The following is a 27,510-nucleotide window of genomic DNA, read 5'->3' as shown; positions in this document are numbered from 1 at the left end:
CGCAGAACCTCGCCTTCCCGCGACCCTCAGCCTCCGGTGACTTCCCCGCCCCCACCCTGCTCGGTGACAGACGTTCTACCACTTCCAATCGGAGGCGCCCGTCGCGGGAGCGGCCAATCGGGAGCTCCGGCGGGCGGGGAGGCCGGGCCAGTTAGATTTGGCGGTTCAACTTCAACATGGCCGAAGCAAGTAACGCCAATCTAGGCAGCGGCTGTGAGGAAAAAAGGCATGAGGGGTCGTCTCCGGAGTCTGTGCCACCCAGCACTACCATTTCGAGGGTGAAGCTCCTCGACACCATGGTGGACACTTTTCTTCAGAAGCTGGTCGCCGCCGGCAGGTAAAGTGGAGGGAGCCGCGGTGGGAGTGTTTGTCGGCACCGAAGCTCAAATCCCGCGAGCTCAGGACGGCCGCAGGCTGGCGCGCTGTCACGTGGGTCCGCGTTGGGGGCGGGGCAGTCGGACCAGGCGACCCAGTCAAATCCTGAGCCTGAGGAGTCAGGGTATTCTCGCACGGATAACTTGTAGCGGACCGGGCTAGCTAGCTACTCCTTCCTCCAGGAAGCCCCGTTTTCACTAAAATTTCAGGTGGTTGGGAGGAAAGATAGAGCTTTTGCAAATTAGAGCAGGGTTTTTTTTTTTTTTTTATTATCTTTGAGATAGGGCCTTGCGTTGTCGCCCAGGCTGGAGTGCAGTGGCGTGATCACTGCAGCCTCGATCTCCTGGGCTCAAGCGATCTTCCCGCCCCAGCTTCCCAAGTATCCGGGACTACAGGCTCGGGCTACCGCGCCCGGCTACAGATCAGGGTTTAAGTCGCTGCCCACCACTATGTGAGCAAGACATAAGCCCCCTGTCCCTCGTCGGCTCCTTGTCAGTCAAGTGACAGCAATAGTACCTTTCTCATAGGGTCGTTTTGAGAATTAAATGAGTAAATACACCTAAGGCGCCTAGGACAGGACCTGCCACATAGAAAGATTTGTTAGCTATTATGAGAATATCTTCTTCACTGGGAGATTACCAGGACTAAATGTGTTACAATGAAAAGAAACATTTTTCTTGTCTCGACTTTTATTTTATTTATTTTTATTTTTATTTTTATTTTTTGAGACGGAGTCTCGTCCTGTCGCCCAGGCTGGAGTGCAGTGGCGCGATCTCGGCTCATTGCAACCTCGGTCTCCCGGGTTCAAAGGATTCCGCTGCCTCAGCCTCCCAAGTAGCTGGGATTACAGGCGCACACTACCACACCCGGCTAATTTTTTGTATCTTTACTAGTAGAGACGGGGTTTACACCATGTTGGCCAGGCTGGTCTCGAACTCCTGACCTCGTGATCCACCCACCTCGGCCTCCCAAAGTACCAGGATTACAGGCGTGAGCCACCGCACCCGGCCTTGACTTTTATATAACGTATATGACTCAAGAGTTTTGCCCATGATCCCACCACCCCAGCACATCAGTGTTGAAATGCTTCCAGGAGTTTGGTGCCCTGACCACAGCCTCTCCTCCTCTAGCCCTCTCTATCCCCACTTCCCTGTTCTTTGGCTTCACCATGACTCTCATCTATTCCCAGTCCATTCCTCCTGGGTTCAGCACTTTACTTTTCCTACACATAATTAATGATCTCTCTTCACTCATGACTCATCAAATATTTGAGTGTCAGGTGCTGGGGATACCATGAGGCAGACAAGGCCTCTTGTCTTTTTAGAGCTTGCATTCAATGGGTAGAGACGCCAACAACATCATCACATAGCCTGGTAAGATAATAAGGCCATTATTATGCGTCAACAGTGACTCATGCCTGTAATCCCAGTGCTTTGGGAGGCTGAGGCAGGAGGATCATTTGAGCCCGGAAGTTTGAGGCTTCAGTGAGTTATAGCCCCATTGCACTCCAGCCTAGGTGACAGAGCAAGACCCTGCCTCTACAAAAGGAAAAAAAAAAAAAAGATAATGAACAGGTAATGATACCACTAGATAGGATGGTTGGGGCGCCCATTCTGAGGTGACATTTCAGCTGGAACTTGAAGGATGAGAAGGAACCAGATTATTATTATTATTTTTTTTTTTTTTTGAGGCCGTGTCTAGCTCTGTTGCCCAGGCTGGAGTGCAGTGGCTCGATCTCGGCTCACTGCAGTCTCCACCTCCCGGGTTCAAGTGATTCTCCTCCCTCAGCCTCCCGAGTAGTTGAGATTACAGGTACCCGCTACCACAGCCAGCTAATTTTTGTATTTTTTAGTAGAGACAGGGTTTCACCATGTTGGCCAGGCTGGTCTCAAACTCCTGAGCTCAAGCGATGCACTCACCTCTGCCTCCCAAAGTGCTGGGATTACAGGTATGAGCCACCGCACCCAGGCGGAACCACCTTTTTGAAGAATTTCAGAACGAGTATATAGGAAAAGGGGACAGCCTGTGCAAAGTCCCTGAGATGATCAGATATTCCAGGAACTGGCAGAGACCTTCTTGGCTACAGCATAGTGATCATAGTAAAATGAGATGAGGCTGGAGAGGCAGGTGACAACCTTATCATGCAGGGCCTAGTTTGCCATAATAATGAATTTGATAAAATAATTTGTAATCACTTTTATGAATCAATCATGGCACGTCATCATCATATGTCCTGGCATGGCCCCTCCCTTGTTGTATTTATTTTTCCCTACTCATTCTTGCCCTTGTCTCCCCTCCCATAGTCCCCACTTTCTCTTAGTTATATGTCCCCCACTTATTTATTTATTTATTTTTATTTCTTTCAGAGATGAGGTCTTGCTGTGTTGCCCAAGCTGATCTCAAACTCTGAGGCTCAAGTGATCCTCCCACCTCAGCCTCCCAGAGTGCTAGGATTACAGGCGTGAGCCACAGTGCCCGGCCCATTTATTTATTCATTAATGAGACAGGGTCTTGCTCTGTTGCTCAGGCTGGAGTGTAATGGCACAGTCTAGGCTCACTGCAACCCCTGCCTCTTGGGTTCAAGCGATTCTCCTGTCTCAGCTTCCCGAATGGCTGGGATTACAGGCATGCACCACCATGCCCAGCTAATTTTCGTATTTTTAGTAGAGATGGGGTTTTGCCATGTTGGCCAGGCTGGTGTTGAACTCCTGACCTCAGGTGATCCACCTGCCTCAGCCACTTATTTATAACACAAATATTTATTGACCATTGACAGTGTCAATAAATTTGTTCTAGTTCTAGTAGGGTTTGTTCTAGTTGCTGGAGATAAGGCAGTGATCAAGATGGACAAGGTTCCAGTCTTCTTGGAGTAGACATTCTGGTACCATTGAAAAAAAAATAAAATTGAGCCTGGCACAGTGGCTCACACCTGTAATCCCAGCACTTTGAGAGGCGGAGGTGGGTGGATCACTTGAGGTCAGAAGTTCGAGACCAGCCTGGCCAACGTAGCGAAACCCCATCTCTACTACAAATACAAAAATTAGCCGGGCCTGGCCGCCCCGTCTGGGAAGTGAGGAGCGCCTCGGCCCGGCCGCCCCGTCTGGGAAGTGAGGAGCGCCTCTGCCGGCCGCCCGTCTGGGAAGTGAGGAGCACCTCTGCCCGGCCACCCATCGTCTGGGAAGTGAGGAGCGCCTCTGCCCGGCCACCATTGTCTGGGAAGTGAGGGCGCCTCTGCCCGGCCACCTATAGTCTGGGAAGAAGTGAGGAGCGTCTCTGCCTGGCCGCCCCGTCTGGGAAGTGAGGAGTGCCTCTGCCCGGCCGCCCCGTGTCTGGGAAGAAGTGAGGAGCGCCTCTGCCCGGCCGCTCCGTCTGGGAGGTCTACCATGGAGGCCAGAAGCAATGTGGGGGCTGGACGTGGTGGCTCACGCCTGTGGTCCCGGCACTCTGGGGGGCGAGGCGGGTTGATCACTTCGGGCTAGGAGTTCGAGACCAGTCTGGCCAACTTGGCGAAACATGAAAATACAACAGACAAACCAACCAACCAACTCAGTGACAACAAAACAGGTCTACCCTGGAGTCATACTCTAATTTTTTCTATTTTCCTCCCTTTCTGATCCTTTATCCCACTTTCTTTTTCTTCCTCTTCCTTCTCCCTCTTCTTTGTCAAATAGAGGATTGAGTTATTATCACTGATCCACATAAAGTCCTTCTCTACCTTATTTTAACTCCCACCCCCCATTTCTATTCCCCGACTTCCCATGTGTAACCTTCCTAATATGTTTGATACGCATCTTTTTGTTTGTATGTATTTTTAGAAAATGTTTATTGTTTTTGTGTGCAAAAATTAATTAAAACAAAAATTAGCCGGGCCTAGTGGCGCGTGCCTGTAATCCTGGCTACTCAGGAGGCTGAAGCAGGAGAATCGCTTGAACCTGGGAAGCGGAGGTTGCAGTGAGCCGAGAGATCCCACCATTGCACTCCAGCCTGGGCAACAGAGCGAGTCTCCAACTCAAAAAAAAAAAAAAAAAAAAAAGATCTAACTATGCTCTAAAAGTGCACATGGCTCATAGCTTGTTAGTGCTGCCTGTCAGTCCTTGACATGCATCCACCACTTTCCCATTTCCTATCAGCTCCTCATCCATAAATTATTCCAGGGTGAATATCCTTGTACATTTCCACAGGAGCTAGTGCTAGAATTTCTCTGAGACATATAACTGGGAGAGGGATCACTGGATCCTAGAGTTTACACCTACCTCTGTTCCATCAGATTACTTTCCAGAAAAGCTGTTCTTGTCCCCCACCTCCTCACCATGACTGGGTTTTTACCATTCTAATATTTGTCATTCTGCCAGGTGTGAAAGGGGTATCTTGTTTTAATTTGCGTGTCCCTGATTCCTGGCAGGTTTGGGCATTTCTTCATGTACTTAGTCATTTCGGCTTCCTCTTCTGAGAACTGCCTGCTCATTTCCTCCAGCCTTTCATTTTCAGACCTTTTTTAAAAATGGGAGTTTTTATCTGGTTGATTTGCTAGAGTTGCTAGTATAGAAGGAAATATCTGTCTGTTGGGTGATAACTTTGTTGATGATGTCCTTTGAGGAATAGAAGTCTTCAATTAAATAAAAAGCAGCACACATTTTAACTGTTTCTATTTTCCCTTAAGAGGATGACACAGAAGGGAAATGCAGTTATCCCTGCAGACCCTTCATGAGCTGTATGGATCCTCCTGACTCCTTTTCTCAGCCTCTTGACTAACTCAAAGAGCCATTTAAAAAAATGCCAGATATAGGCCAGGCGTGGTGGCTCATACTTGTAATCACCAGCACTTTGGGAGGCTGAGGGGGGCAGATTATGAGTTCAAGAGATTGAGACCATCTTGGCCAACATGGTAAAACCCCTTCTCTACTAAAAATACAAAAAAATTAGCCGGGCATGGTGGCGTGCACCTGTAGTCCCAGCTACTCGGGAGGCTGAGGCAGGAGAATTGCTTGAACCTGGGAGGCGGAGGTTGCAGTGAGCTGAGATTGCGCCACTGCATTCCAGCCTGGGTGACAGAGCGAGACTCTGTCTCAAAAACAAAAACAAAAAAACAGATATTGCCTAATCCTTTTTTTTTTTTTAAATCCTAATTTTCATGTCATTACTTCCATTCATTTTTTTTCACCTTATGATTTGTGCTTTTGGGGTCTTGTTTATTTTTTTATTTATTTTTTAATTATTATTTTTTGAGATGGAGTCTCGGTCTGTCACCCAGGCTGTAGTACAGTGGTGTGATCTTGGCTCACTGCAGCCTCCTCCTCCCAGGTTCAAGCAATTGTCATGCCTCAGCCTCCCAGGTAGCTGGGACTACAGGTGCACACCACCACGCCTGGCTAATTTTTATATTTTTAGTAGAGACCGGGGTTTCACCATTTTGGCCAGGCTGGTCTCCAACTCCTGATCTCAGGTGATTCGCCCGCCTCAGCCTCCCAAAGTGCTGGGATTACAGGCGTGAGCCACTATGCCCGGCCCTTGGGGTCTTTTTTATAAAGGCTATGCCCACATCTAGGTCACAAAGATAATCTCCAGTGTTTTCTTCTGTTAGCTGTTTCATCGTTTTACTCTTTTAATCTTTAATCTGGCTGGATTAAGGTACAAAGTGATAGTCTCAAGCCAGGCTTATTTTTCTAACTTTCCCAAATACCATCAACTACACAGCTCATCTCCATTGCTTGATGGAGCCCCCTTACCAATGGCCAGCTCCTAGCCCACTATGTCCCTGAGTCTCTCTCCTGCCCCACCGATCTGCCTGTCTCTGCCAGTGCATGTGGGTTCTTAAAACCAGGCCCTCGTAGGAAACCTTATGTTTGGTCCAGCAAGTCCCATCTTTTCTCTTTATTTATTTATTTAGAGACAGGGTTTTGCTCTGTTGCCCAGGCTGGAGTGCAGTGGCACAATCATGGCTCATTGTAGTCTCAACCTCCTGGGCTCAAGTGATCCTCCCAGCATAGCCTCCTAAGTAGCTGGGACTACAGATGTGTACCACCACACTTGGCTAACTTTTTTTTTCTCTTTGAGACTGGGTCATGCTCTGTCGCCCAGACCGGAGTGCAGTGGCATGATCACAGCTCACTGCAACCTCCGCCTCCCTGGCTTAGGTGATCCTTTCACCTCAGCCTCCCGAGTAGCTGGGACTGTAGGCACACACTACCACACCCAGCTAATTTTTGTATTTTTTGTAGAAATGGGTTTTTGATATGTTGCCCATGCTGGTCTTGAACTCCTGGGCGCAAGTGATCCTCCTGCCTCAGCATCCTGAGTAGCTGCCTGAGACTACAGGCATGCACCACCTCACCTGGCCAATTTTTTAATACTTTTGTTTTAATTTTTTTATAGAAATGGGGTCTTGCTACATTGCCCAGGCTGGTCTCCAACTTCTAGGATCAAGTGATCCTCCCGCCTCAGCCTCCTAAAAGGCCAGGATTACAGGTGTGAGCCACTGCACCCAGCCTGTCTCCAGTTTTTCCTCATCTTGGGGCATTCCACCACCCTTCCTTTAAAACTACCCCTTTCAACGTAATTAATAACCTCTTCGTTGCTAAATACTTTGGAGATATATACATGTATGTGTGTGTGTGTGTTTGTGTGTATATATATTTTATTTTTTTTCAGATGGAGTTTCACTCTTGTTGCCCAGACTGGAGTGCAGTGGCGTGATCTCAGCTCATGGCAACCTCCACCTCCTGGGTTCAAGCAATTCTCCTCAGCCTCCTGAGTAGATGGGATTATAGGTGCCCGCCACCACGCCCAGCTAATTTTTGTATTTTTAGTAGAGATGGGGTTTCACCATGTTAGCCAGGCTGATCTCAAACTCCTAACGTCAGGTGATCCACCTGCCTCAGCCTCCCAGCATGCTGGGATTACAGGCGTGAGCCACCGCACCCGCTGGATATATATTTTTTAAATATTTAACGTACTTGCTTTCCTTGTAGGCTTTGACATTGTCAGCCACTCCTCTGTTCTTCAGATTTCTCCCTTGGTTTCCGACATCATTCTCTGCCCCTTTACGTGACTAGCTGCTCCTTCCCGGGCTCCTCTTCTCCTGTCCTTTAAACATGTGAACGTTGCCCTCTCCTTACTTTCACCCCCTCCTCCCATCTGATGTCTCACTGCTACTGAAGGCCTTCGGTGACTGCCCATTGCTCCTCACCAGGGCTTCTAGGCCCTGCCTACCTCTTGTGGCCCGGGGCACTCATACTCACTCATACTGACCTCCTCATTGCCTGGAACTTCAAGTGCTTTCCTGCCTTGGCATCTGCACTTGCTGTTTGCTCTGCCAAGAATGGTCTTCCTCCATCTCTTCCTTGACCCACTCTAAGGCCACCTTGCTCCCCTGGTTATTTGTCATGATAGACACCGGTTATTTATTCCTTCATAGCACATATTGCAGTCTGCTGTTCTGTTGTCTGCTTGTTTACTTATTTGTGGTCAGTCTCCCCTACATAAAACCTAAGGTCCTTGAGGGCAGAATCTTGTCTGTCTTGTTCATAATTCTCTATTCTTTACTCATCACGGTGCCTGGTATACAGGAGGCATTCAGTAAATAGTTTTAGATACATGGGGATTCCCAAGCAATATCTCCCCTGAGTTTCAGACCTCTAACTCCAACAGTCTACTACTACAGATCTCCATTTGGTGTCCCACAGAATCATCAGCTCAGCATGCGAACAGGATTTCTCTTCCACCTCTTCCCTTCCTGTGATCCCTGAGTTGGTTGAAGGAATTACCACTATCCATTCTCTAGGCTAAAGATTTGGGAGTCCTCATTGGCCCATCCATCACTTTCACTTCCATTCAACTGCCCACCCCTGTTGGCTCCAGCCTCTCTAGCCTCCGACTCCTCCTTTCCATCCTTGCTGACACTGTCTGAGTTCAGGCCCTTACTGTCTCGCACTGGACTCTTGCACCTGCCTCCAAACTGGCCCTCCAGCCTCAGTCTTGTGTCCTCCCTCCAGTCTACAGCTCAGATTTGATCCCCTTCTCCTGCTTAAAATGTTTAATTGGTTCAGGGTTGCTTCCAGAATGAATGCAAGCTCCTTAGCACAGTGTACAAGGCCATTCCTTCCCAACTCACCAACCTCAAGTCACGGCTGTGGGAGTACAGCGCATGCACACCTGAGTGCCAGTGCAGACCACACATGGGCACGGAAGCTCTTCTGCACCAAGTGCTGCCTCCCTGCCTTCACCCCTGCCACCTTGTCTTCCCACTGCTGCTTCTCCTCACTAGAACATCCTTCTCCTCATTTGATTAAATAGGAACTTACTCTCAGCTGGTTTCCAGAGAAAGGGCTCAATAAGTGTCATATATGAATACATACTTTTTTTTTTTTTTTTGAGATGGAGTTTCACTCTTGTTGCCCAGGCTGGAGTGCAATGGCATGATCTCAGCTCACCGCAACCCCCACCTCCCAGGTTCAAGCGATTCTGCTGCGTCAGCCTCCCGAGAAGCCAGGATTACAGGCATGCAACACCACCCGCGGCTAATTTTGCATTTTTAGTAGAGATGGGGTTTCTCCATGTTGATCAGGCTGGTCTCAAACTCCTGACCTCAGGTGATCCGCCCGCCATGGCCTCCCAAAGTTCTGGGACTACAGACATGAGCCACTGCTCCCAGCCAAATACAGACTTTTAAGATGTGTGCAAACACTTGATTTTCTCCAGCCCCAAGCCATTAAGTTAAAAGCCTTTAAAGTCCTCAGCCCCAAGAATGAAGTACTTATACCTGGGACAGGAGTCTGAACATAGTTAATCTGAGTTTATTCACATGTTTATTATCCAAAAGGATAACAAATAGATAGATTTTCCCCACAATTCAGCATATTTTCCGTATAAATGTCAGTTTGAGTGAGAGGGTACATTATATGATGCACCCGAAATGACTGAAAGATGATTGGCCACGGTGGGCTTTCAGATCCCGTGGATTCACACCCTGCTGTCTTCCTTTAAGCTATCTTCCTTTCATTGTCTTGGCCAAGGGAAAGACTCCCAAATATGTTCTCTCTCAGGCTTCAGAGCAGAGAAACATGGCCCTGTTGGAGCCTACCCTTTGTAACCTCTGCCTTGGTCTCTGGAAACGAAGGGTTCTTTTCTGTCCCCATGGCCTCCTGAGCCATCTGAAAACCATTCTCCTGTTGAGCTAAAGCAAGCAGACAAGGGTGCTTCCTTTTTGTGTTTTGTTACGAACCATGACCCACCAAGAGAGGCAGTCAGTTAGAGCCATCATTAGTGGGGCTCAGATTGAGGACCAGTTAGTACTATTCAGAGAAAAGCTGGGTCTGCTACAGGCGCTTTTGGCACCCTGGCAACTGTGCCGCATGTGTCAGTTTGTGGGGGCTAAGGGAGAGAGAGGTGTTTGGACAGTTTTGTTTTGTTTTTGTGAAATGGAGTCTCGCTTTGTCACCCAGGCTGGAGTGCAGTGGCATGATCTTGGCTCACTGCAACCTCCGCCTCCTGGGTTCAAGCAATTCTCCTGCCTCAGCCTCCGGAGTAGCTGGGACTACAGGCGCCTGCCACCACGCCCAGCTAATTTTTGTATTTTTATTAGCTATGGGGTTTCACCATATTGGCCAGGCTGGTCTTGAACTCCTGACCTTGTGATCCGCCCACCTCGGCCTCCCAAAGTTCTGGAATTACAGGCGTGAGCTGCTGCATCCGGCCTCTTTTTTTTTGAGATGGAGTCTCACTCTGTCACCCAGGCTGGAGTGCGGTGGTGCAATCTCTGCCCACTGCAACCTCTGCCTCCTGGGTTCAAGTGATTCTCCTGCCTCAGCCTCCTGAGTAGCTGGGATTACAGGCACCCACCACCACGTCCAGCTAATTTTGGTATTTTTAGTAGAGACGGGGTTTCACCATGTTGGCCACGCTGGTCTCAAACTCCTGATCTCAGGTGATCCGTCCACCTCAGCCTCCCAAAGTGCTGGGATTACAGGCGTGAGCCACTGTGTATGGCGACAGTTCTTAAGTTCTTAGATGTCATACTTAGAGATGTCCTTGTGGTCCAGTCTTCTGGCCTGGGATATGCCGCACAGGGTAAGATGTGTAAAGTGACTTAAAGCCTACATCTGGCAGTGACCAAGAAAAGAAAGCGAGTTGCATTTGTAATGAACTCAGAGTTCTAAACTAGTGCCAAAGACTGTTGGTATTCATAGGAAATAGTTCATCACAGGAAAAAGAGTGGTTTAATATATAAACTATTCTGACTATAAATGCCCTGGAAATATCTCACCCTCTTTGAATGTGCAGGTGATGCCTGCTACTGGTGGTGATTTGTTTCTGAAGGGAGGGCATGAGTCATCAAACTGTGGTGTGTGGCTCCAGGCCTGGCATGCTCATACTTTCCCTCTGTATGTTTCCAGACCATCCGCCTCTTTCTGTCCCCACTGTTTCTGCCTTGCTCTGGGCTGCTGTTGTCTCAGCTGTGCTTTCTGAAGCCACCCTCACACAGCAGCCAAGTGCACGTCCTAAGGTGTAGATCTGCTCATATCACATCTCTGCTTCAGTCCCTTTTCTAGCTCCTCCAGTCATGATACATCCACACTCCAGACTCTGTTTCTGGCCCTGCCTGGAAGCCAACATGGCCAGATGGCCTGGATTGAGTCCCAGTTGGCTCCATCACATGCTGGTTGTGTGACCTTGGGCAAGCTTCTCTCTGCCTCAGCTTCCTCATCTGAAAAATGGCGGTGATGATAATAGAACCCTGCCTCATAGAGTCATGGTAAGGATTCAATGAGTTATGTAGAATACATAGAACAGGGCCTAGCACTAATCAGTCCTCAGTTTCCTATTATTACTGCATCTTCACACACATGCACATATGTGCATGTGCGCACACACACACACACCCCGCCCTTCAGCTACACTGCCTGAACTTACTCCATGCTGCTGTTCTCCTGTCCTGTGGCCAGCTCCCGCTTCTCTCTCTGACATTGCTTCCTCTAGGGAGCCTTCCCCGAGCCCCTGCTAAGACATCGTGCTGTCTCATACCCATTTTCCTGAAGGTTGATCTGCAATCCCTTTGACGGCAGGAATTGTACTGTTTAGTCTTTGGGTTTGTACCACCAAGCTTGGCCTGGTACCTGGTCGGTGCTCAGTAAGTGTCTATTAAATGAATACAATTATCCTGCTGGTATTTTTTATCTTCATGCTAATATTTATCAAACCACAAAGTTTTTTCTATCTTTCTCAGGAAAAGTATCCCAATTTCAGATTTTTGTTTTCCAGCAGTTTTCAAAGGAAGAAGCTAAACAATAAAAGGTTAAATTAGTCCAAGAGACCAAATAACCTAAAGATATAATTAGGATTAATTTTAAGTATTTATTTTTAATTGACACATTGTAATTGCACATATTTATAGGGTACATATCTATGTTGTATAATGATCCAGTCAGGGTAATTAGCATGTCATCTCATGGATTTATCATTTCTTTGTGGTGAGAACCTTCAAAAGCATCTCTTCTAGCTATTTGGAAATATGCAATATTTTACAGTTAACCACAGTCACTCTACTGTACAACACCAGAACCTATTCCTCCTATCTAATTGTAACTTTGTACCTGTTGAAAGGCTAATTTTTAAAGGATAACCTTTTAATACAACCATTCATCTTGAATCACTGGCCTGGAGACTTTCCTCTTATTTTCATTAAGAAACATTTATCAGGCTGGGTGCAGTGGCTCACGCCTATAATCCCAGCACTTTGGGAGGCTGAGGCGGGCGGATCACGAGGTCAGGAGAACCACGGTGAAACCCCGTCTTTACTAAAAATACAAAAAATTAGCTGGGCGTGGTGGCGGGCGCCTGTAGTCCCAGCTACTCGGGAGGCTGAGGCAGGAGAATGGCGTGAACCCGGGAGGCGGAGCTTGTAGTGAGCTGAGATCACGCCACTGCACTCCAGCTTGGGCGACAGAGTGAGACTCCGTCTCAAAAAAAAAAAAAAGAAACATTTATCTCTTTCTTCTTTCCTCCTCTCCCTTTCTCAGTCCTGGGGCTTCCCAGTGTACACAGTACCAGAAAGTGGAGAGAGAAAAAGACCAAATGGATAATTTTTTTTTTTTTTTTCCTTTTTGAGACAAAGTCTTGCTCTGTTGCCCAGGCTGGAGGGCAGTGGCGCCATCTTGGCTCACTGCAACCTCTGCCTCCCGGGTTAAAGCGATTCTCCTGCCTCAGCCTCCCGAGTAGCTGGGATTACAGGCACCTGCCACTGTGCCCTGCTAATTTTTGTATTTTTAGTAGAGAGGAGGTTTTGCCATATTGGCCAGGCTGGTCTCGAACTCCTGACCTCAGGTAATCCGCCCACCTCAGCCTCCCAAAGTATTGAGATTACAGGCATGAGCTACCATGCCCGGATGAGAAACATTTCTTAATGAAATGGACAGCCTTATAGTGAATAGGGGATGAAGAGCAAGAATTTCTGTCACTCCAGTCCTCAGCTTTTTTTTTTTTTTTTTTTTTTTAATTTCAGTAGTTTTTTGGGGAACAGGTGGTGTTTGGTTACATGGATAAGTTCTTTAGTGATGATTTCTGAGATTTTGGTGCACCCACCACCCGAGCAGTGTACACTGTACCCAATATGTAGTCTTTTATCCCTCACCCCCCTCCCACCCTTTCCCCCCAGTTGGCAAAGTCCATCGTACCATTCTTCTGCCTTTGCGTCCCCAGGTTTTATTTGTTTTGTTCTCAGCCTTCCCGGCTCTCCCCTCCTTCACTGGGACGGAAGTGCTGGTCCCCGCCTGCCCTCTGGTGGACAGCCTGTAAAACAGGCCTTCAGGGCCGGGCGCGGTGGCTCACCCTTGTAATCCCAGCACTTTGGGAGGCTGAGGCGGGTAGATCACGAGCTCAGGAGATCGAGACCACGGTGAAACCCCGTCTCTACTAAAAATACAAAAAAATTAGCCGGGCGTGGTGGTGGGCGCCTGTAGTCCCAGCTACTCGGAGAGGCTGAGGCAGGAGAATGGCGTGAACCCAGGAGGCGGAGCTTGCAGTGAGCCGAGATCGCGCCACTGCACTCCAGCCTGGGTGACAGAGTGAGACTCCGTCTCAAAAAAAAAAAAAAAAAAAAAAAAAAAACAGGCCTTCAGTTGGGCGGTGTGCAGGTTACCACAGGGGAAGAAGGCAAGTCCTGGCTCCTTTTTTGGCTCCCTCAGCACTGTGTACACCGTGATATTGTGTTACCCTCTTTTATCTTTCCATGCTGTCCTGCACAATTTATCTGCATATGTAAACCAGCAGATTGACAAATGACCAGAGCCTGATTCTGTGCTTAAATATTTTGAAGTCAAATTTATTTAAATATTTTTATTTATTTGTTATTTTTTTGAGGTGAAGTCTCACTCTGTTGCCCAGGCTGGAGTGCAGTAGCACGATCTCTGCTCACTGCAGCCTCCACCTCCTGGGTTCAAGCCATTCTTCTGCCTCAGCCTCCCAAGTAGCTGCGATTACAGGCATGTACCACCACACCTGGTTAATTTTTGTATTTTTAGTAGAGTTGGGGTTTCACCATGTTGGCCAGGCTGGTCTCAAGCTCCTGACCTCAAGTGTTCCCCGCACTTCGGCCTCCCAAAGCACTGGGATTACAGGCATGAGCCACTGTGCCCAGTTAATTTTTCAATTTTTATTTTAAAAAATTTTTTGTGAAGACAGGGTCTCACTATGTTGCCCAGGCTGATCTCGAACTCCTGGGCTCAAGTGATTCTCCCGCATTGGCCTCCCAAGAAAAAATAACAGGTTAAAATCAGTTAATATAGTCATCTCAGTTTTGAAACTCAGTAAATGTGGTTTTTAAAAGTTACTTTCATTTCTGATAAATTTAGCCTTTTTGAGGCCACAATTTGGCCTTTTCTATCTAGTAGGGACAAATCCTGACAGCTGGTTCTTACACCTGCTGGGTTGGTTTCTTCACGTGCAATTGCACAAAAGCCTCATTCACTAGCACCTGCCTTCCACCCGGGAGGAGACTTCCCAGCTCTGGGGAGCCAAGTTACTGACTTCTGTACTTCTGAAGGGCAGTGAGGACTGTTATTTTGAGATTAGTAAGAATAATTGTAGCTAACGTGAAGCATTTCAATGTGCTGGGCACCGTACTGAGGACTTTATATATTTTACCTCACTTAATCTGCACAGTGATTTTGTGAGGCCTAGATAGTTATTATCCCCATTTGACAGAGGAGGAAACTGAGACTTACAGAGGTAAAGAAGTTGTCTGAGGTCACTAGTTGATTAGTGGTAGAGATAGGATTTGAATCCAGGGAAAATGATAGGCAGTCTGTCCAGAGAACCAGTAAAGTTACCCAGTATGCACTGGGTAGCTGGGTGACCTCTTATGTACCCTTGGAAGCCAGGGCCGAGAGACCATCCCATCATGGGGTGAAGAGGGGCCTTGGCAGAGAGGTTGCAGAGGAGGCTTCTGGGGGAGGACTCCTCTTCCTAAGCTTTTCAGATCCTGGGATCCTGGGGTCCAGGGTGGGCAGCCCAGGCCTTACCTTAGCCCCAGTCGCCCAGTCTACAGAGTGTCTTACATGCTGCTGTGCATCTAACATGGTTGTGGGCACCCTAGAGATCCCAGCAGCATTGCAGATGGCATCCCTGTTCACAAGGATATTGTAATTTGCGTAAGAAGATAAAATTTGACACTTGGGGCAAATGGTCATGAATTAAAAAAATTTTTTTGGCCAGGCTCAGTGGCTCATGCCTGTAATCCCAGCACTTTGAAAGGCCAAGGTGGGTGGATCACCTGAGACTGAGAGTTCAAGACCAGCCTGGCCAACATGGTGAAACCCTGTCTTTACTAAAAATACAAAAATTAGCTGGGTGTGGTGGTAGGCACCTGTAATCCCAGCTACCTGGGAGGCTGAGGCATGAGAATTGCTTGAAGCTGGGAGGTGGAGGTTGCAGTGAGCTGAGATTTAAAATTTCTTTTAATTTTTTTAAAAATTTATTTTATTTTATTTATTTATTTTTTTATTTTTTGAGACAGAGTCTTGCTCTGTCGCCCAGGCTGGAGTGTAGTGGCGTGATTTCGGCTCACTGCAACCTCCGCCTCCCGGGTTCAAGCGATTCTCATGCCTCAGCCTCCTGAGTAGCTGGGATTACAGGTGCCTACTACCATGCCTGGCTCATTTTTTATATTTTTAGTAGAGATGGGGTTTCTCCATTTTGGTCAGGCTGGTCTCGAACTCCCGACTTGAAGTGATCCCCCTGCCTCAGCCTCCCAAAGTGCGGGGATAACAGGTGTGAGCCACTGCACCCGACCTTAAATTTTTTTTGATTGAGACAGGGTCTTGCTGTGTTGCACAGGCTGGTCTCCAACTCCTGGGCTCAAGTGATCCTCCTGCCTCAGCCTCACAAAATGCTGGGATTACAGGCATGAGCCACTGCACCTGACATGTTTTTTTTTTTTTTTTTTTCGAGATGGAGTTTCGTTCTTGTTGACCACACTAGGGTGCAATGGCATGATCTCAGCTCACTGTAACCTCCGCCTCCCGGGTTCAAGTGATTCTCCTGCCTCAGCCTCCCAAGTAGCTGGGATTACAGACATGCGCTACCACGCCCAGCTAATTTTTGTATTTTTAGTAAAGATAGGGTTTCATCATGTTGGTCAGGCTGGTCTCGAACTCCTGACCTTAGGTGATCCACTCCTGACCTCAGGTGATCAGCCCGCCTCGGCCTCCCAAAGTGCTGGGGTTACAGGCGTGAGCCACCACACCTGGTGAATTTTTTTTTTTTTAGTGTGTCACTTTCCTGCTTCTCCCCTGAGTATATTTTTCAGAAAATCCACAAGGGCATTCAAAACATTCCCAATTCTGCATTGGCTCTCAAGAAACACATCACGGCTGGGCGTGGTGGCTCACGCTTGTAATCCCAGCACTTTGGGAGGCTGAGGCGGGCGGATCACGAGGTCAGGAGATCGAGACCACGATGAAACCTCGTCTCTACTAAAAATACAAAAAATTAGCCGGGCGTGGTGGCGGGCACCTGTAGTCCCAGCTACTCGGAGAGGCTGAGGCAGGAGAATGGCGTGAACCCGGGAGGCGGAGCTTGCAGTGAGCCTAGATCACGCCACTGCACTCCAGTCTGGGCGACAGAGCGAGACTCCGTCTCAAAAAAAAAAAAAAAAAGAAAGACATCACCTTCCTCCTGTACTCACTGACATTGGCACCAATCTGGCTGCCTTTCTCCTTGATTAAGCCACATTGTCCTGTTAGCATATATTTCATCTTGTGTCTGTGTTTCTGTGGTCCTTCACTTTCACTGAATTATCATACCATAAAGGAGACCTCAGAACAGGTCACAGGCAGCGCTGGCGGTCAGAATTTGCATCACCCCTGCCCTGGGCCCTATCCGCTGTCAGCTGCCTGAGCTGAAGAGAGATGCGTCCAGCTCAGACCCTCTGCCTGCTGAGTAGGTTGGGTGGAGGAACAGGATCTCCCATGTCTAAGCCAAACCTGTTTTAAGCCACAATTACCCAGTTTCAATTCCAGCCCTTCATGGTCAGCATCATGTGTTCCTCCACGTTCCTCCTGGTAGCCACAGACTGCGTGGCTAGTCAGGCCAGCAGCAAAACAAGATGTCTGGGAGTCTGCCGAGGGTTGAAGGAATGCCCATCGTCTATTCTGTGTACAGTATTTTTTTTTTTTTTTTTTTTTTTTTTTTTGAGACGGAGTCTTGCTCTGTCGCCCAGGCTGGAGTGCAGTGGCGCAATCTCGGCTCACTGCAACCTCCACCTCCCAGGTTCAAGTGATTCTCCTGCCTCAGCCTCCCGAGTAGCTGGGACTACAGGCACGTGCCACCATGCCCAGCTAATTTTTTGTATTTTTAGTAGAGATGGGGTTTCACCATGTTAGCCAGGATGGTCTCCATCTCCTGACCTCATGATCCGCCCGCCTTGGCCTCCCAAAGTGCTAGGATTACAGGCGTGAGCCACCGCGCCCGGCCTACAGTATTGTTTTTTAGGTACCTAAGCTTAGTTTCCAAGGTGCACTCACATGGAATGTGTATCACTGAAAAGGTGAGAGACCGCCACTCTGACCCAGAAGTGTACTGGTAGTTGCTTACAACCAGCTCTCTGAAAAGAGAGCCCTGGTTTGCAGTGTTTGCCAATTTCCAAGGTGTAGGTACTCCTAAGCTACCAACATGGCATCACTAGACACAGAGTTGAGAAGAGCTGGGCAGCAGCATACCTTGATCCAGTATTTCCACCAGACAGAGACAATATATACGAATTACCTCAAGAGCAGAGTAAAAGGTGGTAGAATGATTAGGAAGTGGTATGTTTGGAGTCTTTAGGACCTTTGTTTTGTTTTTGTTTTTTTTTGAGACAGAGTGTCGCTCTTGTTGCCCAGGCTGGAGTGCAATGGCGTGATCTCAGCTCACCGCAACCTCTGCTTCCCGGGTTCAAGCAATTCTCCTGCCTCAGCCTCCCGAGTAGCTGGGATTGCAGGCGTGCATCACCATGCCTGGCTAATTGTATTTTTTAGTAGAGATGAGGGTTCTCCACGTTGGTCAGGCTGGTCTCAAACTCTCAACCTCAGGTGATCCACTGGTCTCTGCCTCCCAAAGTGCTGAGATTACAGGCATGAGCCACTGCGCTCAGGACCTTTGTTTTTAAAGTTAATTTATTGTCAGTTTATGTAATTTAATTCTTAATAATGGCTGTGTTTAACACTTGGCCCAGAGTTCCTGGAAATTTGGCAGTTCTGTCTTGCAGGCCACTGTGAACTGGCTCCAGTACACCACTGCTCTTAGTCTTCACCTGTTTCCAAAAACATTGTTTGGGGGCAGGTTTCGTGAGGAGGCTTAAAGAGCCATGAGAAAGGGAGGACCCAGCAGTGACTCCCTGGCAGGGGGTGGGGCCTTGCATTGGGCATCAGGGCCCTAATGCCCTGTTTACCCAGTGGCCCACCAGCCTGATCCTCACAGCCAAGGAGCATCCTGACCTATAGTACAGCATCAGTGTGAGCTTTTGTGTATTTGAAGATCTTGGCTCAGGCGCTTTCTGCAAGTCACTTGAACACGGCTTCATCTGACCACACCTGCTCCCAATTTAAAGAAGATCCTTGATACACTGTTAGCCCTGTAACTCTGGCCTTTTTCTTTTAAACCACTCACCACAAGAGATGATTATTACTTGCATGTGAGTTTCTGCATTTCTGCCATCTCTCCTTCTCTACTGGAAGCTCTGGGAGGGCTGTGTCAGTCTTATCCGCCCCGAATACCCAGTTCCTGGTGGGCAATCAGCATATAGCAGACACTCAGTGAATATTTGTTGAAGGGGAAGGGCCTGAGAGAGTGGACAGAGAGACACAAGCAAGGGAGAGGGAGGAAACAAAGGGGAGGGAGAAAAACAGCCAAAAGAGTTCATTTAACTTGAGTTTCTCTGTCCAAGAGGAATAAGCCATTGGGAATATACTGGATACCGTTTAATACTTCCAGCTGCAAAGGATTTATCAGTGAGGAGCTCTCAGCTGCTAGTGGCAGAGACCTGATTTAAAATCAGGCTTGGCTGGGCATGATGGCTCACCCCTAGACTCCCAGCACTTTGGGAGGCTGAGGCAGAAGGATTGCTTGAGCCCAGGAGTTTTCTGAGACAAGTCTGGGCAACACAGTGAGACCCCGACTCTACAAAAAAAAATAAAACTAAAAGAATTAGCTGGTGGCGGGCGCGGTGGCTCATGCCTGTAATCCCAGCACTTTGGGAGGCCGAGATGGGCGGATCACGAGGTCAGGAGATCAAGACCATCCTAGGTAACACGATGAAACCCCGTCTCTACTAAAAATACAAAAAAAATTTGCCGGGCGTGGTGGTGGGCACCTGTAGTCGCAGCTACTCAGGAGGCTGAGGCAGGAAAATGGCGTGAACCCGGGAGGCGGAGCTTGCAGTGAGCCAAGATCGCGCCACTGCACTCCAGCCGGGTGACAGACCGAGACTCCGTCTCAAAAAAAAAAAAAAAAAAAAGAATTAGCTGGTCATGATGGTGTGCACCTGTAGTCCTAGCTACTCAGGAGGCTGAGGCAAGAGGATCCCTTGAGCCCAGGAGTTGGAGTTGGAGGTTGCAGTGAGCTCTGATTGTGTCACTGCACTCCAGCCTGGGTGATGGAATGAGATCCTGTCTCAAAAAGAAAAGTAGAAAATCAGGCTTCAGGCTGGATTACACCTGTAATCCTAACACTTTGGGAGGCTGAGGTGGGTGGATCACCTGAGGTCAGGAGTTCGAGACTAGCCTGGCCAACATGGTGAAACCCCATCTCTACTAAAAATATAAAAATTAGCCAGGCGTGGTGGCAGGTGCCTGTAATCCCAGCTACTCGGGAGGCTGAGGTAGGAGAATCGCTTGAACCCAAGAGGCGGAAATTGCAATGAGCCAAGATCATGCCACTGCACTCCAGCCTGGGCGACAGAGCGAGACTGCCTCAAGAAAAAAAAAAGGAAAGAAAATCAGGCTTCAACAATAAGAGAAATATATTACCTCATGTAACAAGAAGCCCCAAAGTAGAGTGGCTGCAGGTTGGTGTAAACTCTGCCCTCAGGCCGGGGCCCCCATGGTTGCCAAGAGAGCATCAGTTGCTTTCCATGTGGCTCTTCTTAGGAGTAAGCCAATCTTTCCCAGTTGTCACATGCCCTGTCCTAATCCAAGTCCTTCAGGGCACTGGAATGACCAGAGGCTCTCAAAGTGTGGTTCCCCAGACCAGCACCATCAGCCTCACCCGAGAGCTTGTTAGAAACCGTGGAAGGAGTGAGGAGTAATCTTTAAGAGATAAACACTTAAACTCACCTAGGGCTCTTCTAAGAGGAAGTGAGGATGCTGATGGGGCATTGATGGGGTTGAACCATCCTCGGTGACTCGTGCTTAGATGAGAGATTTGCATCCACTGCCTTTAACCAGGGCCATGAAGTGGACAGAGCTCAGAGTCCTGTAATGCGAAGTGGAGGTGCCCAGGCAGGCTGATGGCCGGCCTCGTGCTTGGCCCTCCCCACCTTTGCTTCTCTCCTTCCCACCAGCTACCAGAGATTCACTGACTGCTACAAGCGCTTCTACCAGTTGCAGCCTGAGATGACACAGCGAATCTATGACAAGTTTGTAGCTCAGTTGCAGACATCTATCCGGGTGAGTGGTGGGAAGCTCTGCAAGTGCTGTTGACTTGGGTTCTGTCTCCAGATTGTCAGTCCCCTGAGGGCAGTGGCCCCACCCTCTACACCTCTGTCTCCTCAGCCCCTAGAGCTGTCCTGGGTGCCCAGCAGGCTGCAGCATCCATCATCCCTCCCCTCCAAATGATGCGGGTATCTTAGATGCAGCCTTTGCTCACTGTCCTGTATTGTGATCATGTGTTTTATGTTGCCTGCTCTCTAGACCATGCAAACTCAGCAAAGGCTGATGGGGTCTTTTTTTTTAAGTCAGGATCTTGCTCTGTCACCCAGGCTCGAGTACAGCAGCATAATCACAGCTCCCTGCAGCCTCAAACTCTGGGTTCAAGTGATCCACCCACCTCGGCCCTCCCAAAGTGCTGGGATTACAGGTGTGAACCACGGCGCCCAGCCTATTTTCTTAATTATAAAAGCCACATGTAGAAAAGTTGGAATGTTAGGGAAAGCATAAAGACCTAGAACAGAAATTAGCCAAAATCTTACCAAGTGCTGTTAGCAGTTTAGCATATTTTTGCCATGAGCTCATCTCGTGTCATTATAGCTCTTTCCTCCTTTCTCTTCAGGAGGAAATCTCTGACATCAAAGAGGAGGGGAACCTGGAAGCTGTCTTGAATGCCTTGGATAAAATTGTGGAAGAAGGCAAAGTCCGCAAAGAGCCAGCCTGGTGAGAGTGGGGTGGGGAGGTGAGAAGGCACAGGAAAGAGGCAGCAATTAAGCTTTTTTTTTTTTTTTTTCTAGAGTCAGGGTCTCACTATGTTGGCCAGGCTGGTCACAAACTCCTGGCCTTAAGCTGTCCTCCCACCTTGACCTCCCAAAGTGCTGGGATTACAAGCTTGAGCCACAACACCTGGACAGTTCAGCTTCTTGAAGGAGACTTTAAGACTGACCCAAGCAGGGAGTGGTGACTCATGCCTGTAATCCCAGTTATTCAGGGGGCTGAGGTGGGAGGATCACTTGAGTCCAGGAGTTCAAGAGTTCAGAACCAGCCTGGGCAATATAGTGAGACCCTGTCTCTAAAAAAAACTTTTAAAAGGCTGACCCTGTGTCCACCATATCCATGAGACTCTGGGCTTGTTGCCCCTGAGAGAGAACCTTTTGACAGGGACAAGTAGAGCAGACAGACACCAAACTGTAACCGAAAACTGTTGTACCGCACAGTTCCCTTCAGGGGAGGAGAGCCCCAGGTAAGCCATGTTGTTGAGGGGATTAGGGAGGGAAGTAGTTTGAGGCCAGAATGAAGAAGCCTTCCTGAGGGAGCTTATTTTAGGGCCTGTTGGGCCTGTGGGAGAAAGGGAGGGTGGGGGGAGGGGGAGGAGGCAGAATCGTGAGGTTTGGAATCACCATGTACATCTTACAGGTGTAGATGAGGCTGGCGGGGCAACTGGTTTTTATACATTTGTTCATTCAGCAGGTTAGGGAGCACCTACTATATGCTCGATATTGTTTTTTTTTGAGACGGAGTCTTGCTCTGTTGCCCAGGTTGGAGTACAGTGGTGTGATCTTGGCTCATTGCACCCTCCACCTCCTGAGTTCAAGCAGTTCTCCTGCCTCAGCCTCGTGAGTAGCTGGGATTACAGGCGCCCACCACCATGTCTGGCTAATTTTTGTATTTTTAGTAGAGATGGGGTTTCACCATGTTGGCCAGGCTGATCTCGAACTCCTGACCTCAGGTGATCCTCCTGCCTCGGCCTCCCAAAGTGTTGGGATTAAAGGTGTGAGCCACCGCGCCCAGCCTCAATACTGTTTTAGATGCCGGAAACTTAGCAGTGAACAAGACAGACCAAGTATCTGCTCTCCTGGAGCTGACATTTCAGCAGCAGCCGGCTCCCTGGTACACCAAGTGCAAGGTGGAGAAGCGGGGCCTGGGATGAGCAATAGAGAGCAGGGGCCAGCAAGACCCCAGCAGCTGAGCCCCTGCCTCCTGCAACCCTCCCTCCCTTAGTAGAATCCTAGGCCAGAGGGCATAGAAATCTTTTTTGTAATTTCCAATTTTTAAAAATGCTCTGTGACCTTAATACTTAAGAGAATTAAGTTTCACAACTGAAAAAGAATTTTTCTTTTCTTTTTTTTTTTGAGATGGAGTCTCACTCTGTTGCCCAGGCCAGGCTGGAATACAGTGGTGCGATCTCAGTTCACTGCAACCTCAGCCTCCCAGGTCCAAGCGATTCTCCTGCCTCAGCCTCCCGAGTAGCTGGGATTACAGGCGCCCACCACCACGCCTGCCTAATTTTTGTATTTTTAGTAGAGATGGGGTTTCACCATGTTGGCCAGGCTGGTCCCAAACACCGGACCTCAGGTGATCCACCCACCTTGGCCTCCCAAAGTGCTGAGATTACAGGCGTGAGCCACCGCGCTTGGCCATTGAAAAATAATTTTTTTTTTTTTTTTTTTGGGACAGAGTCTCGCTCTGTCTCCCAGGCTGGAGTGCAGCGGCACAATCTCGGCTCACTGCAAGCTCCACCTCCTGGGTTCACGCCATTCTCCTGCCTCAGCCTCCCAAGTAGCTGGGACTACAGGCACCTGCCACCACGCCCGGCTAATTTTTTGTATTTCTAGTAGAGACAGGGTTTCACCATGTTAGCCAGAATGGTCTCGATCTCCTGACCTGGTGATCCACCTGCCTTGGCCTCCCAAAGTGCTGGGATTACAGGCATGAGCCACCAAACCCCGCCTGAAAAATAATTTTTAAAGAACTCACAGTGCCTTCCACCTCTTGTGTAATCTTGCCTCCTCAGACTTGCCTTTCCTTATCTTCCCAGATCAGTCAACACTTACGGGGGCCTCCCACAGTCTGGGCCCTCTGTCAGCAGCCACCCCCAACCTCTCAAGCTCACAGTCTGGTGGACTGGATGCACTAGCCGGGCACATGGTCACAAGGACAGAGGCAGGGGCTAGAAAGTCACCCTGAAGTGTTCTGGATGGGGGAGTGTGTATGGAGGAAAGGAGGGGAATGTGGGGTATGGTCGGGAAGGCTAAGATAGGGGCTGAAGTGAGAAGGGGGAGAGGTGGACCCCTAAGCATTGAAACCCAGGGAAAGGAAGTGAGCATTCCTATGAGGAACAGGTCTTGGGAGGTGAGAGGGACCACGGGAGAGACCTGGGAAGCCAGCCCAACTTGGGACAAGGCAGGCATAGCAACGAGTGTGGGCTTTGAAGCTGAACCCTCTTCCACGAGGGCCTTCCGCCTCCCTCATTCCTTGTGGCCCTCCAGGCGCCCCAGCGGGATCCCAGAGAAGGATCTGCACAGTGTCATGGCACCCTACTTCCTGCAGCAACGGGACACCCTGCGGCGCCACGTGCAGAAACAGGAGGCCGAGAACCAGCAGCTGGCAGATGCCGTCCTGGCAGGGCGGAGGCAAGTGGAGGAGCTGCAGCTACAGGTCCAGGCCCGGCAGCAGGCCTGGCAGGTCAGTGTCCCAGCCTGCCTCTTCCTCTTCCTTCCCTAATGGGCCCTCTGAGATACGCAAATAGGTGGCTTCCTCCATTCCAACACAAGGGACCCCCACAGCGGGTAGGAGAGCTTGCCCCCTGGAGAACAGCCATGCATTACCTCTCCTTGGGCATGTGCAGTAGTCTCTGCCAGTCTCAGCAGACAGTCTCCCTCAGATCCTCCACCAGGCACAGGCATGTGTTCCCCTGATGGAGCAGGTGAGGACACAGGCCCAGAGAGGGCAGATGAGTCACCCATGGTAACAGTGCCTCCCCATCAGATTTGGAGTTAAAACCTGGTGGTTGTTCTACTGCTCCATGTGACCACTGCCCAACATAGATACATATATTCTAAACCTGGTATATGGTAGGGGGATGGGTAGAGAACAAGAACAGAGGATGAGACAGTATTTTTTTAAATTGATACATCGTATTTTACATATTTAGGAAGTACATGTGATATTTTGCTACATGCATAGAACGTGCAGTGATCAAGTCAGGGTGTTTGAGGTGTTCATCACTTTGAGTATTTATCATTTCTATGTGTTGGGAGCAATTCAAGACCTCTCTTTTAACTACTTTGGTTTTGGTTTTGTTCTGAGATGGGGGTCTCACTATACTGCCCAGGCCAGTCTCGAACTCCTGGCCTCAAGCAGTCTTCCTGTCTCAGCCTCCTGAATAGCTGGGATTACATGTGCTCATCACTGCACAAGGCTCTTCTTAGCCACTTTGCAATATGGAGTACATTGTTGTTAACTACGGTTACCTTACTCTACTGTTGAACAATAGAATTTACACCTTTTACCTAACTGTATGTTTATACCATTAAACTACCTCTCTTCATCCCCCACCCCTTCCCCCAGCCTCTGTTAACTATCATTCTACTCTTTACCTTTATGAGATCAACTTTTCTCTGCATCCTCACCAGCATGTTATTTTTTGTCTTTTTTTTTTTTTTTTTTTTTTTTTTTTTAAGACAGTCTCACTCTGTTGCCCAGGCTGGAGTGCAGTGGCACGATCTCAGCTCACTGCAACCTCCACTTCCCAGGTTCAAGCCATTCTCATGCCTCAGCCTCCTGAGTAGCTGGGATTCCAGGCGTGAGCTGCCACACCCAGCTAAATGTTGTATTTTAGTAGAGACGGGGTTTCACCATGTTGGCCAGGCTGGTCTCAAACTCCTGGGCTCAAGCAATTCCTCCACCTCAGCCTCACAATGTGCTGGGATTACAGACTTAAGCCACCCCACCCGGCCCCAAAAATGTTCTATTTCAACTTTGTTTTTGAGACAGTCTTGCTCTGTTGCCCAGGCTGGAGTGCAGTGGCATGATCTTGGTTCACGGCAACCTCCGCCTCCTGGGTTCAAGTGATTCTCCTGCCTCAGCCTCCCGAGTAGCTGGGATTAGAGGTACCTGCTGCCACGCCTGGTTAATTTTTCCATTTTTAGTAGAGATGGGGTTTCACCATGTTGGCCAGGCAGGTCTTAAACTCCTGGCCTCAGGTGATCCACCTGCCACAGCTTCCCAAAGTGCTGAGATTACCCACTGTATGTTCTTGACACCTTTGCAGACAATCAGTTGGCCATAAGTAAACGGATTTATTTCTGAGTCTGTATTCTGTTATACTATTGGTTATGTGTCTGTTCTTATACAGTACCATGCTGTTTTGGTTACTATAGGCTTGTACAATTTGAAGTCAGGTACTGTGATGCCTCCAGCTTTGTTCTTTGTGCTGAGGATTATTTTGACTATCTGCCATTGCCCAATATTTAAATAACGTGTATATTAGAATGACTTGTAGAGCCTTCATACATCTAACACGCATCCTCCATGCCACAATTGTGTGTCCTTTGAGGGCGAACTTAACTTTTGAAAGTGGCCCGACGTCACTTGGGGCCACGTTGGGTGAAGAAAGGATAAGAAGATGATCAAGCTGGATGACACAGTAGCAGCTTGGCTGCACTGTGGTGAGACAGATTTTCCTATGGGCTCAAAGTGCATTTCCAAGAGAAGCTTTCTAGTAGGGCTCAAGTGGCGGCATCTCTGTCGAACTCTCTCCATCCATCATGTCAGTATCCAGTGTACTTCTACTTATAGCCACTTGACAGCCCCCTTCCTGGGGCAAAGCCTCATATTCCTGAGGGATACAGGTCCACAAATTTATGGCTCCTGGATCTCCTTGGTCTTCTCTTCCCAATACCAGTTAGCTGCAGCCTGAAGGCCCTGCTGCAGCTTGGGAAGGGCCCCGGCTGGGAGGCAGTGACAAGTGGAAGGCCGGCAGCTGCTCTGCTCCCTACTGTCCCCACTCCCTCTGCTCTCCCGACATCACAGACTGGCCTGGGGGACTGGGCAGCAGGCGCGAATGTGGTGGTGACCAAGGCCCCCCACCCAAGCCTGGTGCCATCTTGCAGGGCACAGCTCTGAGTTGTGTCTCGGGCACTCCCAGGGCCCCCTGCTGAGTCCTCAGGCAAGGCGCTGCTCCACCATCGCCACTCAGTCACCGTGAGGCCATGGGTCACTCCTGTCTCTGGGTCCTGGCTTCCAAATTGGCCAGATAATGATCCCAAGGCCTCACCAGCTCTGAGATTCGGTGCTATCCTAAGAGGAACAAAGCCCCCTGCTCTTAAAGCCATGCTCCACCCATTCCAGCTACAGACCCTCACGTTGTTTGACGTGGGCAATTTCCATGTCCGTAACTCAACTGAAAGTGTACTTAATTCAAGAACGTTTCTCGCTAGAAAGCTCTGTTGAGGTCAGAGGATCTAAGGGCCACTTTGGGGACCCTTACTGAAGATGGGCTCTGCTCTGGGGATGCCCAGCCTAGGTGGTCACAGAACCCAGCTTGCAATAAATACTTGCCGAGTGGTGGGGACTTTCTAATGTGCCTTCATCCTAACATGCTCTGCAGGGCCCATGACTTAAGCCACAGACTCCATCCATATTGTCCTGGGGGAAACCCCAGGCCTGGAGTCAGGGACAGTGGAGGGCAAGGATTTGGGTTTTCTTAGATCCCAGTTTGTCTGTTGTCTCCCATTGATTTCAGGCTCTACACAGAGAACAGAGGGAGCTGGTTGCTGTGCTGAGGGAGCCCGAGTGAGGAGACCGCCAGCCCCAGAAGCAGAGGGCAGTCAAGGTCAAGAGCCTGTGGTCCAGCATGCCTGGCCTGGGCGGGCTGCCTCTGAGAATGGCTGAAATGGTGCCCAGTCCGTCAGCAGTGATGGAATTTGCTGGAGGACTAGACCAGAGCAAGTCTCACTGCCACTGTGCCTTTGGGGCACCCTTGGGGTTGGACACACACCCCCTTTAGATTCCTCTGTTTCTTCTACCTGGATAATTCTTGGCCATGTTCTCTCTTCTCTAGGTTCAGGTCAGCTCTGCCCCTCCGCCCCACTCCTGCTGGTTCCTCAGCCCTTTTCCCTGGGCCTGGCTTGGAGAATCTGTTTTCAATCTCCACTGATTGCCCCCTTGCTGGCCAGCGCAGGGGCCTTTACCATGTTCTCCCCACATCCGTAAATAAACTTCCTCCACTACACTGTAA

General features: G+C 49.1%; 1 protein-coding gene across 3 annotated transcripts; it reads left to right on the top strand.

The window, feature by feature from the left end:
• Nucleotides 1-40: 40 nt before the first annotated feature.
• PMF1 (polyamine modulated factor 1) lies at nt 41-27,510 on the top strand. Of its 3 annotated transcripts, none has more exons than XM_003259452.3 (5): nt 41-337; nt 20,405-20,510; nt 21,112-21,212; nt 23,759-23,954; nt 27,016-27,510. In XM_003259452.3, exons 1-5 carry the CDS (start codon nt 177-179, stop codon nt 27,067-27,069), a joined length of 618 nt encoding a protein of 205 aa, XP_003259500.2. In that variant the 5' UTR covers nt 41-176; the 3' UTR covers nt 27,070-27,510. The 3 variants fall into 3 exon arrangements, with proteins under 3 accessions (XP_003259500.2, XP_003259502.2, XP_030680084.1); XM_003259454.3 differs by having other exon boundaries at nt 163-337; nt 23,820-23,954; nt 27,016-27,055; XM_030824224.1 differs by lacking the exon at nt 41-337 and adding an exon at nt 10,564-11,125.

This window comes from Nomascus leucogenys, chromosome 12 (genome assembly GCF_006542625.1).
Source record: "Nomascus leucogenys isolate Asia chromosome 12, Asia_NLE_v1, whole genome shotgun sequence".
Lineage (NCBI taxonomy): Eukaryota > Metazoa > Chordata > Mammalia > Primates > Hylobatidae > Nomascus > Nomascus leucogenys.
Note: the sequence above shows the minus strand (reverse complement) of the source record. Positions and strands in the feature narration are given on the sequence as shown.